This window comes from Scylla paramamosain, chromosome 30, assembly GCF_035594125.1.
Source record: "Scylla paramamosain isolate STU-SP2022 chromosome 30, ASM3559412v1, whole genome shotgun sequence".
Taxonomy (NCBI): domain Eukaryota; kingdom Metazoa; phylum Arthropoda; class Malacostraca; order Decapoda; family Portunidae; genus Scylla; species Scylla paramamosain.
Window position 1 is genome coordinate 3881772 of NC_087180.1, and position 15017 is coordinate 3896788.

The 15017-nt window shown below is 41.8% G+C and overlaps 1 protein-coding gene across 5 annotated transcripts in view; it reads right to left on the reverse strand.

Moving 5' to 3' along the window:
• Positions 1 to 15017, reverse strand: part of LOC135116171 (uncharacterized) — a 128096-nt gene that overhangs the window by 70666 nt on the left and 42413 nt on the right. For all 5 annotated transcript variants that reach the window (XM_064033455.1, XM_064033454.1, XM_064033453.1 and 2 more), the window contains exon 4: positions 5136 to 5247. In XM_064033455.1, the coding sequence (XP_063889525.1) occupies positions 5136 to 5247 (112 nt within the window). The remainder of the gene's footprint in view (positions 1 to 5135; positions 5248 to 15017) is intronic.

Consider the following 15017-nt stretch of genomic DNA (forward strand, 5'->3'; position numbering starts at 1 on the left):
GCTGTAAAGAACATGTCTTCATACCGCAGTCTCGTCACCGCCACTTGACATCTGACTGCCGCACTGATAACATAAATGTATAACAATAAAAGAATGCTTTAAAACCTGTAGTTTTGCATTTATTTTTGTATAACTTGTCTCAATATCATTGCTAAAGCTTTCTCTCCATGATTAAGCAAACTGTGAGCTTTTTAGGTATCCTGGTTCAATAAATATGAGGTTATGAATAAATAGGTTGTTTTCCCACTCTGTCTCTTTCCGTCATTGCCACCACCATCTCCTCTTCCCCCATCCTCTCTCTCTCTCTCTCTCTCTCTCTCTCTCTCTCTCTCTCTCTCTCTCTCTCTCTCTCTCTCTCTCTCTCTCTCTCTCTCTCTCTCTCTCTCTCTCTCTCCCCAGACAATCACCACCACCACCACCACCTTCCCTTCCCATCTTTGCTCTATTTTCTCAGTGCAGTGTTTAAGAAGGTGTTGCAATTAATTATTTTGTGGTCCCTTTAGTCGTCTATAATGATGTTTCCAGAATGAACCACATGGAGGCGGATCATTTGAAACCCCTTACACACACACACACACACACACACACACACACACACACACACACACACACACACACACACATATATATATATATATATATATATATATATATATATATATATATATATATATATATATATATATATATATATATTATTCTTTTGTATTTGTATTGTATTTTATTCATTTGCATTCATTTTTTTTATATTTTCAATTATTCAGCCTCACTATCATCATTTTCATCACTGCTATTGTCTGAGGTGCTCAGTTCAATTGAAAATGACTCAAACATGTGTTCAAAAGCAATGTCTTTCTTAATGTAATCTTCTTGAATCTTTCTTGCATGTTCTATGCATTTTTTCCAGTCATCTTAAGTCACATTATTGATAGCTTTTTGAGTAAAGTCTTCAACATTCTTCATGAACTGCTGGTTATTTGAGTTTTTCTTCCTTATTTCTTGTTTGATTTGAGCCCATATAAGTTCTATTGGATTAAACTGGCAATAATAAGGTGGAAGTCGGAGTATTTTATGTCCTGCAGCAGCAGCAAGCTCATCTATTTCATAGCGCAGCTTGTCTTTTTTGTGAAGCTGAACAAGCTGAGAAAGTTAAGCTTTGGTGTGTGAAGCATCATGGGGAATTTTGTTGTCCCATAGCCACTTGATATCCCCTTTTCTTGAATTTCCTGAAGATGCTTTGTTCAGCTGCATGTTGTGGTAGGGAGCGTTGTCCATGATAATTAATGATCGTGGAGGGATATTAGGCATAAGTTGTTCCAAAAATCATTTTCTGAATATATGGCTGTTCATTGAGTCATGATAATCTCTTTTATTTCCATACTTGGACTTGAACATTAAGAGTCTGCCAGGAACAAAGCCTTCAGTACTTCCTGCATGGAGAATGATGAACCTGCCACCTCTACCGGTTTTTGTGTGTGGTCCAATTGTGCCCTCCTTGTTTGTCCAGCACTGTTCAACGCTGATATTTTGGTTTACCCAGGTTTCATCCAGGTAAATCTCTGGCCTTGGGTTTTCACTATGCCTGTTCATATTCAGTTCCCTTAGGAATTTGTTTCTGGCAGCTACGATGTCTGATCTCTCCATCAATATAGCTCTGCTGCTACAGTGTTTCTTATATCGGAATCCCAAACTCTTCAGCAATGTGCATAGGCTTGTTTTTCCTCCTTTGAAGTTTACTGGTGGTTCCTTAAGTTTCTGTAGCAGTAAGTGAACTGTAGGCAGCTCTCCTCTCTTATAAAAGGCCAGAATTTCTCTTCTTATTGCTTCCTTGTCGAAGTCATCAATACCCCCAAGTACAGGTGACAACCGGTTCCGATGGAGTGGTGATTGTATAACTCCTCCTTCACTCCTCTTGCCCTGGAGTCTGATTTTGTTGATGACAGCCTGTGAAACTTTCATTGCCTCAGAGGTTTTCTTCACCACATCTTCTGCTGGTTCTTTCTTGTCCTTATTGAAGTACTTGAATACATTGAAGACAATATTTCTTGCTTGACTGACGAGCCTTACAGTACCAGCTGGCCTACCAGGGATTGGGGTATGGCTGGACAGTGGAGTGGGGACGCCATAACCTTCCTCTCATGCAGCTGATACAATTCTGGCACAACAGGGCCCAGGCACGTGCCCGGCCTGAGTGCTTGCCGCCAATACCGTAAAACATTGTTTCATACATAATTGAAGGTCCGCCTGAAATGTAAAGTTTCTGAACTCTGATAACGGTAGCAGTGTAATGAATTACACATGAGAAACTTAAATATGAGTTCCGGTAAACTTGTTATTTGTTACGAAGTGAAAACTAGTAATTAGTGTACTCAAATATATTGGTTAATTATTGATCATGTTACAGAAACCGCTGCCAGACGAATGAGTACAGTAGGGAGAGGGCGTGTCCTCTTGAGATTCTGTCATTGTCCCAACTTTAGGATGTTTATAAAATAAAAGAAGTGTTTGATAATTTTGAAATATGCTGTAATTTGCAGATAGTAAGTTTGTGAAATAAAATACCATATTAGATGGTTTGTTAGACACCTTCTCCCCCACCAAAAAAGAAAAAGAAAAAAAGTCTCAGAAAATGAGCCTGCATCTTATAAGGCCATGGTTCAGCTTTGGGGCACTGGCTAGTGGTAAGTCTATGGTGACATCCTGTCCCAGAGTGCCTGTCAAGTGAAACTGGAGATCATGGAGTGCCATCAGTGGCCTTAAAATCAAACCCCAAATATCTTTGCACATGTAAACAAAGTGATGATTGCTTCTGCACCACAAAAACAACTTTTTTTTTGCAAGGTAACATAACAGGTGCAAGTGTGTAACAGGTCGTACCTACCAGTAATTCACATAAAATAACAAGAGTCGAGAAGAAATTAAGTGATGATGCTTACATTGCATGTAACAAAAACTCAGTCGATCACACACCAAATCTGGTGACACACAAAATCACTGCATTTCTTAGTATGATGCCATTATTCCTTGAGGTAAGACATGAATAGAACAAATTTATTTTCATGGATTTGAATCTGAATAAAAAAACTACAATTGTACTAAATTTCATGATGAACAGAACAAATTTATTTTTACATTTTTTTGTTTTAGAAATGTATTGAATATTTCAAATAAAGATACATTGTAGAGAATAAGGTAAATCTATTTTCACACATCCTTATGCTTTGAAAATGTACTAAAATATTACAACTTGAATTATGTGTAGAATAATGATAAAAAACAATAATGTACAAACTTTATTACCCCTCTGGGCTCTGACAATGTCACTGCCTATGCCATATTTGTTTACATCTCACAGCAGGATTGGTTTAAAGACCAGTACTGGAAGGTCATAGCAGATATTAAAGTTTTTAAAAGTAAAATATTGCTATCTAATAAGGATCTGAATACATATGAGAGGGCTTCAAATGTCAGATTAATTTTTTCATTTCATATTCAGAGCTTACACCTGTTTATTTATTTATTTTTTTCTTTTAAAGCCTGATCAAACTGAGGTGCATCTTATAAGCCATCAAATAGGGTAAGTGCTCAATAACCTTAAAGGGGTCATTATATTGGAAATTTGATAAACAGAGGTTCATTATATTGAGGATTTACTGTATTTAAATTAAAAACATGAATAAAAAAATTGGTGAGATATTTGAGGGGCTGAAGCTGATTAATTGCATTTCATTCTTTTTTGATGGGAAAAACTGATTTGATATATGAGCAAACTGAGTTACAAGCTCAGTAACACTACGAACTAAACTTGTTAAGTCAGGGTACCACAGTATAATGGATTTACCTTATATGAGTGGTGGACCTATTGAAGCCAAGTATCTATCAGTACACAGGCCTGAAACTATTGAAGCTGAAATTTTGGGTGGAACGTCCAACTGAAGTAGTAGCTGAATCAGAGCAGAGTGAGATCTGGAGTGCAACAGCTACTGACCACTGAGTGTAAATGAGTGCAATACATTCAGAGCTGGCTAATAAAAGCTTGCATCCAGGAGTTCGGATCTTTTCAATTCTGGATCTTGCTGATTAACCCACTCTTTAAGACAGCTTGTTAAACTTAAATTGACAACAAAGCCCATCACCATTAAATAATTTTCCTGTTGGAAATATATTTCTGACATTGCATTTGGTACATGATTAGGTTGCTATAGATGGGGGGCAGATAACTTGATATGAAGCAGTAGTACATAACTTGTCTCTGAAAGGTTCCAATCTTGGTCCAAGCCTTATTAGTAATGCCTTAGTGAGTTGTTTAGTGTGTTAGATTTTCCCTGACACCAATAACTGTATGAGAGCAAGACAAAAAAAACCATAAGACAACCTTCTAGACAACTATCCCCTCTTCTTCAGTGACACTCAGCTGCCTCCCTCTTCTATGCTGAACATCCTCAGTCTACCCTTTACTTATAATCTGAACTGGAAACTTCACATATCATCTCTAGCTAAAACAGCTTCTATGAAGTTAGGCATTCTGAGATATCTCCGCCAGTTTTTCTCATCCATCCCCCGTCCATGTATGGAGTATGCTTCACATGTCTGGGAGGATTCTACTCATACCACTCTTCTAGACAGGGTGGAATCAAAAGCTTTTTGTCTCATCTTCAGCCTCTCTCTCATTGCTGCAATGTTGCATCTCTAGCTGTCTTCTACCACTATTTTCATGCTAACTGCTCTTTTGAACTTGCTAACTGCATGCCTCGCCCCCTCCCGCAGCCTCGCTGCACAAGACTTTCTTCTTTCATCCCTATTCTGTCCACCTCTCTAATGCAAGAGTTAACCAGTATTCTCAATCATTCATCCCCTTCTCTGGTAAACTCTGGAACTCCCTGCCTGCTTCTGTATTTTCACCTTCCTATGACTTGATTTCCTTCAAAGACACTTATCCTTCAATTTTTGACTACTGCTTTGTACCCTTTTCTGGGACTGGCATCTCAGTGGCCTTTTTTTATTGGATTTTTGTTGCACTTGCCAATAAAAAAATAAATAAATAAAAAAATAAGAGTTGTTTCCTAACTGTTCCCCTGATAGTTACAGAGATGACTACTGTAGTGAGAATGATAGAGAAAATGTGAGTGCATTACCCATGCAGTGGGTGGCGGGGAGCAGGTGCTGGCACTGTCCTGGCCTGGTCATCGTCAGGCACCTTCAGCATAAAGTCTCGTGGATTCTGTGGCTCAGGTTCTGTCTGTAAATCTGAAATACAATGGGCATCATTTACTTCATGGAACATACACAAGAAAGGTTATCTGAATATACTCCATTACAATGAGCATCAAAATAAGGAATTGCTGATCTGTTCCTTACTTCATTATTCTCTTATTTACACTTTCTTTTGAAGTTATGCATGGCTATAACAGAATATTAGTGTCAATCCAAAAGATTCTGCTTCTCAAAGTTCTCTCACTCCTTTTTCCTGTCTTCTTTCACAAATTAGGGTATTTGCTATAGGCTGAATTGCCTGTGATCACCAGCTGTTTTAATGTAAGGGTTAGCCAACACTCTCACACTTCTCTTGAAAAGCACATTCTAAAATTGCCTCTTGTGATAATTTTGATGTACTGCACCTTTATATATATATATATATATATATATATATATATATATATATATATATATATATATATATATATATATATATATATATATATATATATATATATATTTTTTTTTTTTTTTATGTAGGAAGGACACTGGCCAAGGGCAACAAAAATCTAATAAAAAAAATGCCCACTGAAATGCCAGTCCCATAAAAGGGTCAAAGCAGTAATCAAAAATTGGTGGATAAGTGTCTTGAAACCTCCCTCTTGAAGGAATACAAGTCATAGGAAGGTGGAAATACAGAAGCAGGCAGGGAGTTCCAGAGTTTACCAGAGAAAGGGATGAATGATTGAGAATACTGGTTAACTCTTGCGTTAGAGAGGTGGAGACAGAATAGGGGTGAGAGAAAGAAGAAAGCCTTGTGCAACGAGGCTGCGGAAGGAGGGGAGGCATGCAGTTAGCAAGATCAGAAGAGCAGTTAGCATGAAAATAGCAGTAGAAGACAGCTAGATATGCAACATTGCGGCAGTGAGAGAGAGGCTGAAGACAGTCAGTTAGAGGAGAGGACTTGATGAGATGAAAAGCTTTTGATTCCACCCTGTCTAGAACAGCAGTATGAGTGGAACCCCCCAGACATGTGAAGCATACTCCATACATGGACGGGTAAGGCCCTTGTACAGAGTTAGCAGCTGGGGGGGTGAGAAAAACTGGCGGAGACATCTCAGAACACCTAACTTCATAGAAGCTGTTTTAGCTAGAGATGAGATGTGAAGTTTCCAGTTCAGATTATAAGTAAAGGACAGACCGAGGATGTTCAGTGTAGAAGAGGGGGACAGTTGAGTGTCATTGAAGAAGAGGGGATAGTTGTCTGGAAGGTTGTGTCGAGTTGATAGATGGAGGAATTGAGTTTTTGAGGCATTGAACAATACCAAGTTTACTCCGTCCCAATCAGAAATTTTAGAAAGATCAGAAGTCAGGCGTTCTGTGGCTTCCCTGCGTGATATGTTTACCTCCTGAAGGGTTGGACGTCTATGAAAAGAAGTGGAAAAGTGCAGGGTGGTATCATCAGCGTAGGAGTGAATAAGACAAGAAGTTTGGTTTAGAAGATCATTAATGAATAATAAGAAGAGAGTGGGTGACAGGACAGAACCCTGAGGAACACCACTTTTAATAGATAAAGAAGAACAGTGACCGTCTACCACAGCAGCAATAGAACGGTCACAAAGGAAACTTGAGATGAAGTTACAGAAAGAAGGATAGAAACCGTAGGAGGGTAGTTTGGAAATGAAAGCTTTGTGCCAGACTCTATCAAAAGCTTTTGATATGTCCAAGGCAACAGCAAAAGTTTCACCAAAATCTCTAAAATAGGATGACCAAGACTCAGTAAGGAAAGCCAGAAGATCACCAGTAGAGCGGCCTTGATGGAACCCATACTGGCAATCAGATAGAAGGTTGTGAAGTGATAGATGTTTAAGAATCTTCCTGTTGAGGATAGATTCAAAAACTTTAGATAGGCAGGAAATTAAAGCAATAGGACGGTAGTTTGAGGGATTAGAACGGTCACCCTTTTTAGGAACAGGTTGAATGTAGGCAAACTTCCAGCAAGAAGGAAAGGTAGATGTTGACAGACAGAGCTGAAAGAGTTTGACTAGGCAAGGTGCAAGCACGGAGGCACAGTTTCGGAGGAGCACCCAGGGTCAATGGTGAATTCAATTTAAAGGTGTATGTTGGTGTTATTTATTTTTGTGCTGTGAGCACAATTTGCATATGGGACAGAACCTAAGCTATGTGTGATGCAGGTTATATGTGAAACAAATTATTTCCTTCTTGACTTTCAAAATTAGCAAAAAAGTTCAAATTTTACACTTCTCATGTTTTTAAAACTGCCTTCTATTAATTTTTCTTTCATGTTTTAAAGATTATTCTTATCCACATTTTAAAAACACCTGCTTAACCATTACTCTCATTATCATTATCTCTGTGACTGGCTTGGACATGTTTGTCTATCTAAAGTCCCTCAAGGCCATGGCAGTGTAGTTTTTGCCATACACACAGTGTACATATGGTATCTATGTAGTCTTCAAAGTTTTAATGCAAAATAATGAGGTTTTATTATAAGACTTAGCACATATGATACTGCAAAATTATCTATGTTATGTATACAGTTTGTGCAAAAAGTTACCACACCAATAGCTTTTGTTTGCAGATCCTGTCAGATCACACACACACACACACACACACACACACACACACACACACACACACACACACACACAAAAAAAAAAAAAAAAAAAAAAAAAAAAAAAATCTAACTCCACCCAATACATTGTATTTTATTGCGTTTCCTTGTTTCTTTAGCATCTCTATGAGACGTTTTGGTACACTATCAGCTAAACTTTGAAGTGTCTCAGACTTGAATTCTGCCCAACATTTGCAAAGCTCTTTTTCCAGCTTGGAGTGTGGGTGTAACAATCTCTTAATTTGGCTTTAATTACAGCTCATAAATTCTCTATTGGAGAAATATCTGGTGAATTGTACGGCCAATCTTTTATGGTGTTGACTTTACAATTGTCTAGCCATTCCTTAGCAATTTTAGCAGTATGAGCTGGTGCCCCATCCTGTTGTAAAATTTTAGCTTTGGTTATTTCAAACGATGACAGAATTATTTTATCCATTAAAAGTTCCAAATACTCTTCTTTAGTGACAGTAGTGTTTTTAGGGAACACAAGATTGACGAGGCCATTGAAAGTAAAACATCCCCAAACCATTGAACTCTGAGGGTGTTTTGTGGTTTTCTGAATGTAGGGGAAATAAATGGAATCAGACCCTGGGCACCTGTACACTCAGGTAGATGTTGTACCACTCACACAGAAAGTTCTTTCATCAGACCACAATTCTGTACACCACTTATCTAAGGTCCAGTCTTGATATTTCTTTGCAAATTGATCCTTTTCTTTCTATGTGAGTCATTTATAAGCGGCTTTTTCTTTGCGTGAAAACTGAAGTACCCAAGGTCACAGTGCAAATGAGACACCAGCTGATATATTAGAATTCCCTTCCTTAATTTGGTATCCTCTAATTGCCTCCTGAGAAGTGTCCTTGTCCTCTCGGGTACCTTATGTGGCCTTCCAGATAGCTTTTGTGGAAGTGGTAACTTTTGCTCCAGCCAGCTTTTAATTTTTTGTATTAGCTCCTGGATAGTGCAGAGCTTCAATCTCTTTTGAATGCAGATTTCTTTGCTATTAAGACCTGCTTTCTCAAGATCTATAATAGCTTGAGTAGTTTTCTCATCAGCGTGCTTTCCACCCATTTCTATGAGGCTCTGACATGTAAAAACAGAAGCACAATATTAGAGCGGAAAGCAGGAAAAGCAAATGAGGTAGTACCATATTTCAGCTCTCTTTGACAACTGATACTATACAGTAGTGACGGGCGGATACCCCGGTAGATAACCAGGTAGTTGAGTACTGAGTATCCAGACGGGTATCCGGGACAAAATATAAATTGTCGGGTATTTTCTATAATATTCCAAGGCAAATATTCAGGATCTAAAGTTCGAATATAAGTACTGGTGTGCAATCATTAATGAAATATGAACATAATGATGGAAAAGGGAAAACAGTTTGGTCTACAGAGGGTAAAGGGAATAGATATCCATACTGTACAATTATTAATAAATATAGGGTGAGTATGATATAAATATTTCGTTCACCCTTGCAGCCACCCAGTGGTCATTGAGCAATAACAGAGTGTCAGAGATATCATGTGACATCACACAACTTAGAGGAGTACCCGATTGGCTGGTGAATGATGATGTCACAACTATGGCTATAAATAACATTCATCCAGAGCCCCAACTGCCCCATCACACATACACACACACCTTCATTTAAAAAATAGCAACGTGGTCTGCCCACAATATTTAATCTACTACTTTCCTTCAATTTTCTTTCTTTTACTTCTTCTGTCCAAACTCTTCAATATTCTCAATCTTTCTACAAGCAAAGCATAAAGACTGCCCCATCTACTCAGTTGCTGAGAGTGCTCCTTACAGGGGGGAACCTGTGACACTCTTCATTATAAAATAAAGTTGATTAAAGTAACGAGACTAATGGCAAAATTTATTTTGTACAACAAACTATAGACATTCCTTTACAAAATTTTACCTTTGTTATATGTATTGACCTAATCACTTTTTATTGGGAACATAGAATAGGTACTCCTCTAACCCCTACTATCCGCTCAACTCTTACAATGGCCTTGAAGTGAGAGAGAAAAGCACCAGTGTGAAATTTAATGGAACAGACATCACTTGTCTCTGTAACATGTCTGACCTGCAAGGATGTTTTGAAGTACAGTGGTGATAGCACCTCAAATTTGCTTTAACACATTCGCGGTAGACACCCTCTCGATTATGCAGAGTTAAAGGAGGAGAATGAAAATGAGATGATTGCAAAGACATTGAAGCCATCCACATCTCAGCCTACATTGATACAAACTGTCACTAGAACTCAGCCATACAAAAAAGACTCAAAACCAAAGAAAGAAACGGGTGATAATTGAATGGATAGTGAAGGGCATGATGCCACTATCGGCAGTAGAAAGCAACTTTAAAAAAATTACTACATGGACTTGACTCAAAATATGAACTACCTAGCCGTAGGGAAGTTGGCAGGACTCTCTTGCCTGCTCTATATAATAGAGAAGTAGAGAGAGTTCGAAAAGAGCTTGAGAAGGCAAACCATGTTGCATTAACAACAGATTTATGGACATCATGCCAAACAAAAGGCTATATCACAGTAACAGCTCACTTAATATCACCAGAGTGGGTTCTTAAATCTGGTGTGCTTGATACAATTTGCAGGGTCTCACACAGCAGAAAACATTGCACAATATCTAACACTGATCTGCAACAACTGGAATATCTTTGATAAAGTACGTGCCACTGTAACTGATAATGCTGCAAACATCTGCACAGCTATAAAATCATTAAGCAAACATCAAATTCCATGCTTTGCACACACTTTGAATCTAGTCCTGCAAGAAGCCATAAAGAATACTGATGATGTCCTTAATGTAAGAGAGAAAATAAAGCAGATTGTAACCTTCTCCCATCACAGTGTAAAGGCTACAGACAAACTTAGTCAGTTGTAAGGCAGCAAAATCAACCAGCAAAAAAAACTCATTCAGGATGTGGAGACCAGATGGAACTCTACATTTTATATGATAGAAAGATTTGGAGCAAAATGAACTTGTCATGACAACCTTGTGCCTGCTTGGTAAAAACAATCTGTGCCTCAACGATGAAGAGCTTGCACTTCTCCAAAGTTCCATCAATGTTTTGGAGATTTTTGAGGAAGCTATGAGAGAAATGTCATCTGAAAAGACAACTTCACTTTCAAAGGTAATACCTATGATTAGAGGAATCTAAACATGCATGAGGTCAATTGATGAGAAAGATGGTATGTGTGAGCATTCAAACACAAATGAAACACAGGTTCGCAACTGTGGAAGGATCATTCAGCCTCGCAGATGCAACGCTGCTAGATCCTGAATTAAAAAAAAAGCACCATTCTCAGACAGTTCTAATGTTAAAGTAGTAGAGGATTGACTGGTAAATCAAATGAGATCAGATAATACGCCAAAAACTGCAACCACATCACACATTGCTGCCAGCTCAGATGAAACGCCATGAACTGCAACCACATCAGCTGCCAGTCACAGCAGAACCCCGCTAGTGAAAAAAAATCCTCGATTTGGAGCACTCTTGATGAAACTGCTGAGAAAATTAATGAGAAAAACTCCTCACATGAAACTACTGAGAAAATTAATGAGAAAAACTCCTCACAGTCATTGGTAGGCCCTCATATTGTGCTAAGGAGATATTTTACAGTGGAAAATCATGCTTCAAGAGAGAGAGAGAGAGAGAGAGAGAGAGAGAGAGATCCACATATGTGGTGGAAGGAACACGCCGCTCAGTATACAAGGCTAAATGAGCTGGCTAAAAAATACTTGTGCTCACCCGCACCATCCATTCCATTGGAGCGATTATTCAGTAAAACAGGTGAGCTCATATCTCTGAGAAGTAATCTATCAGAGAGCAAAGTAAATATGATCCTTTTTCTGAATAAGAACTTGTAAGCAAAACTGCTACTGATAGGCCTACAGTTTATTTACTTCCAGAATGCTTTTATTTTCCTAAAGTATGTTTTTTTTTTTATTGTATGTAAAAAAAAAAGGCTTTATTTTCCACATTAGTGTTCTATATTCATGTTTTGTATCTTCTCAACATAACAATCTTAATGGATTACACCATATGGATATATTATTTTCTCTTTTGTATCATTTGTATCATCATTGTGCATATACATGGCTGTGATTATGTAATAATGTGCAATTATATATTTTCTTGTCTAACAATTCTTTTGTTATTTTACGGAAATGAATATTAGTTTCATACAAAGTAATAATAATAATAATGCATGAATATACTTGGCTGTGATTACGTTTGTGGAATTATATATTTTCTTGTATAACTTTCCTTTTGTATATTTAATGGAAATAAATATAAAATAACTGCCACAGAGGACTAGCTTCCATCCGTTTGGGCAGCACATCGGTGCCTCCAGGGACATGCATTGGCAGTACTGCTGTGATACGATGAATCCTATACCTTGCCGGCTGTAGTCAGTTAGGACGGCTGTGGGGCGTGAGGTATCGTAGAACTTGAGACCTTCTGCTGCGAGATTCTTGATGGTGTCCTTCGCTGACGTGAAGATGGCGTTGAGTGTGTTGTCCCAATAGACTGTCTTCCCGGCTGGCTTCTTCAGGAGCTCCCTGAAAGGCTCCATGATGGGAGCAACTGCTAAGAAGGAAGCCACCTGATTCACCAGGCCGAACCACGACCGGATATCCGTCAGTGATGGGCTTGCAGGCATTGTGAATTCTGTGATGCTCTTGATGAGGTCGTGACTGGGCTGGTAGTCTTCCCAGCCGAGTAGATACCCGGCGAACGTGACATTTCTCTTGCAGAAGCTGAATTTATCTGGCCTCAGTGTTACCCCGTTGTCGCGGCATTTCTGCAGAAATCCATACATGTGCCAGAAGGCTTCTGCCACACTTTCGTCGCGCAGAAGCGTGTCGTCAACACACTTGATTTTCCTGGGCACGTCGCTCATGATGTCGTCAAGGCGCTTCGTGAAGGCGTCCTGCGCCGCACAGTGCCCCATGGGAGTCCTGTGGTAGCGGAATCTTCCCCAAGGGGTGATGAATGTCATTAATTTGCGGCTTTCACTGTCCAGGGGTATCTGGTGGTACCCGGAGTACGTGTCGGCGACTGTCTTTGAAGGTGTGCTTGGGCACGCTGGAGATGAGATCAAAGGGAGTCCTGGTGTGGTGAATCTCGCGCAGGCAAGCTTGGTTGAGCTTCTGGAAGTCCACGGTTCTGCGCAGCTTCCCGTTTTTCTTTGGCACCACCACCATGCGCGCGCACCACTCGGTCGGCTCTCCGGCAGGCACTTCCTCTATGATGCCTCTGGCGATGTTGTCGTCGAGCTGGCGTCGTACCTCATCGTAGAAGTGGTGCGGGACTGTGGCGGGAACGTGCACCGCGTGGGGGTGTGCGCCGGGGCGGAGGTGGATGTGGTGTGGCGGGCTACGCATTTCTGGTAGAGGCGTGCGCTCTGTTGCGAACACCGTGCGTCCAAACTCCTCCAGGAGCCATTTTTCTAGACGCCCCACATTCTCTTCTACCAACTCGTAGGGTGGTGACAATGGGTGGGCCGAGGTCTTGAGAGATGCAGGGGCCGTCAACTCGCTGATTCTGATTGCAGGGCGGGGAAAATCTTGTGGCACCAACTGAAGGGCTCTGCAAGCTCCGAGTGACAGGTACAGCCACTGCACCCCTTCAGCTATGTATATGCACTCAGACGTGGTGATGGCCCCAGCTGTCACCTCGCACGTGAGGCTTCCCAGAAGCTTCACCCCTCCACCGGCGACGTGGCTGACTGTCCTGGGTGAGGCGTGAAGTTGCTCTGGGGGGATACCCAGACTCTCCAGCAGGGGCCGACCAGCGATGCACACCTGAGCCCCTGTGTCGGCTACGGCCGTGGTGCAGCACTCCGCCTGCGGCCAGGGGCAGACGATCCGCACTGACAGGTCTGCCGTCGCCACCACGCCTCCTACAATCACTGCGATGGAGGTGGCGGGGCCCCTGCCTGGTGTGAGGGCGCGGCACATACGCCAGAAGTGCCCTTTGTGCCCACAATTGTGGCATGTGGCGTCGCAGGCGGGGCACTTATCAGCACTGCCGCATCCACTGTCCCCGCAGCCCTTGCACCGCTTCTGGCTGCGCCCTGGGCCAGCATGACCAGGGGCGTTGCGGCTCCAGGCGCGGCGCTGGTGGTTCACAGCTGACACCTCGGTGGCGGGGGGGTTGGGGGGTTGCGGTGGGTGGGGGGTGGACACTCCTGCATCCGCCAGGGCTGCCACGTTCCCTGTGACCCGCCACCCCGCCACTTTGTCTGCGACCTCTATGATCTCGCACTGATTCACTATATCACTCACGGACGCCAGGCGAGGGAAGCTCCGTAACACCTCAGCTTTCATGTTGCGATCACTGAGCCCATGACCACTTTTCTGCTCATGATGTACTTGGTCAGTGAGTCATCACACTTTGGGCAGCGAAAATTGCACTCAGCTGCCAGGGCAGGCACCTCGACACGTATGCGTCGACACTATCTCCCGGCTCCTGGGAGTACTGAAAGAGATCGAACCATGCACCTACCTCGCACCGCCGTCCGATCACCACACTTCTCACCACCTCTACCGCTGCACTGGTTGAGAGCTGCCGGAAGTCCTGCTTGTAGAAGCGTGCGTCAATGCGCTGCTGGAGACTGCCGTCGCACAGGAGATGCACGTATGGGGCGGCGAGGGGCAGGAACCACCCGCAGATCAGGCCATAGTCTTCGACATTAACGGCCCATGCCTCGAATGCCAGCAGTGACATGCCTTGAGTTGCAGTTGCAGTTCCAGGACCCGACAGGGGAGCTGGCGGACGATGTGATGGTGAACTTGCTTGTGCACTAGGTGGTCGTGTAGATGCTGGTGGGGCGAGGGGTGTGTTGAAGGACCCGGACCTGGTAGCTGTGGCGGGAGGGCTTGGTAATGGCGGATGAAGCGGCACGTGGTCTCTTGCCAGTGTACCGGTGACTACTTCTTCCAGGGATACTTGCTCCATTCCTGGATTTCCTCCGACGCATCCTGGTGCCTCACCCCAGTGTAAATGATACTGCGCCATGTTGGGGTGTGAAGGGTAGCAGAGACACCAGAATCTTGGTTGCGTTTATTTGTGGAGCGAGGGAGTACAAGGCACGCCGTGACAGAGAGAGAGGTCCGGACTGACTCCTGATTCCTTACTTTTACTT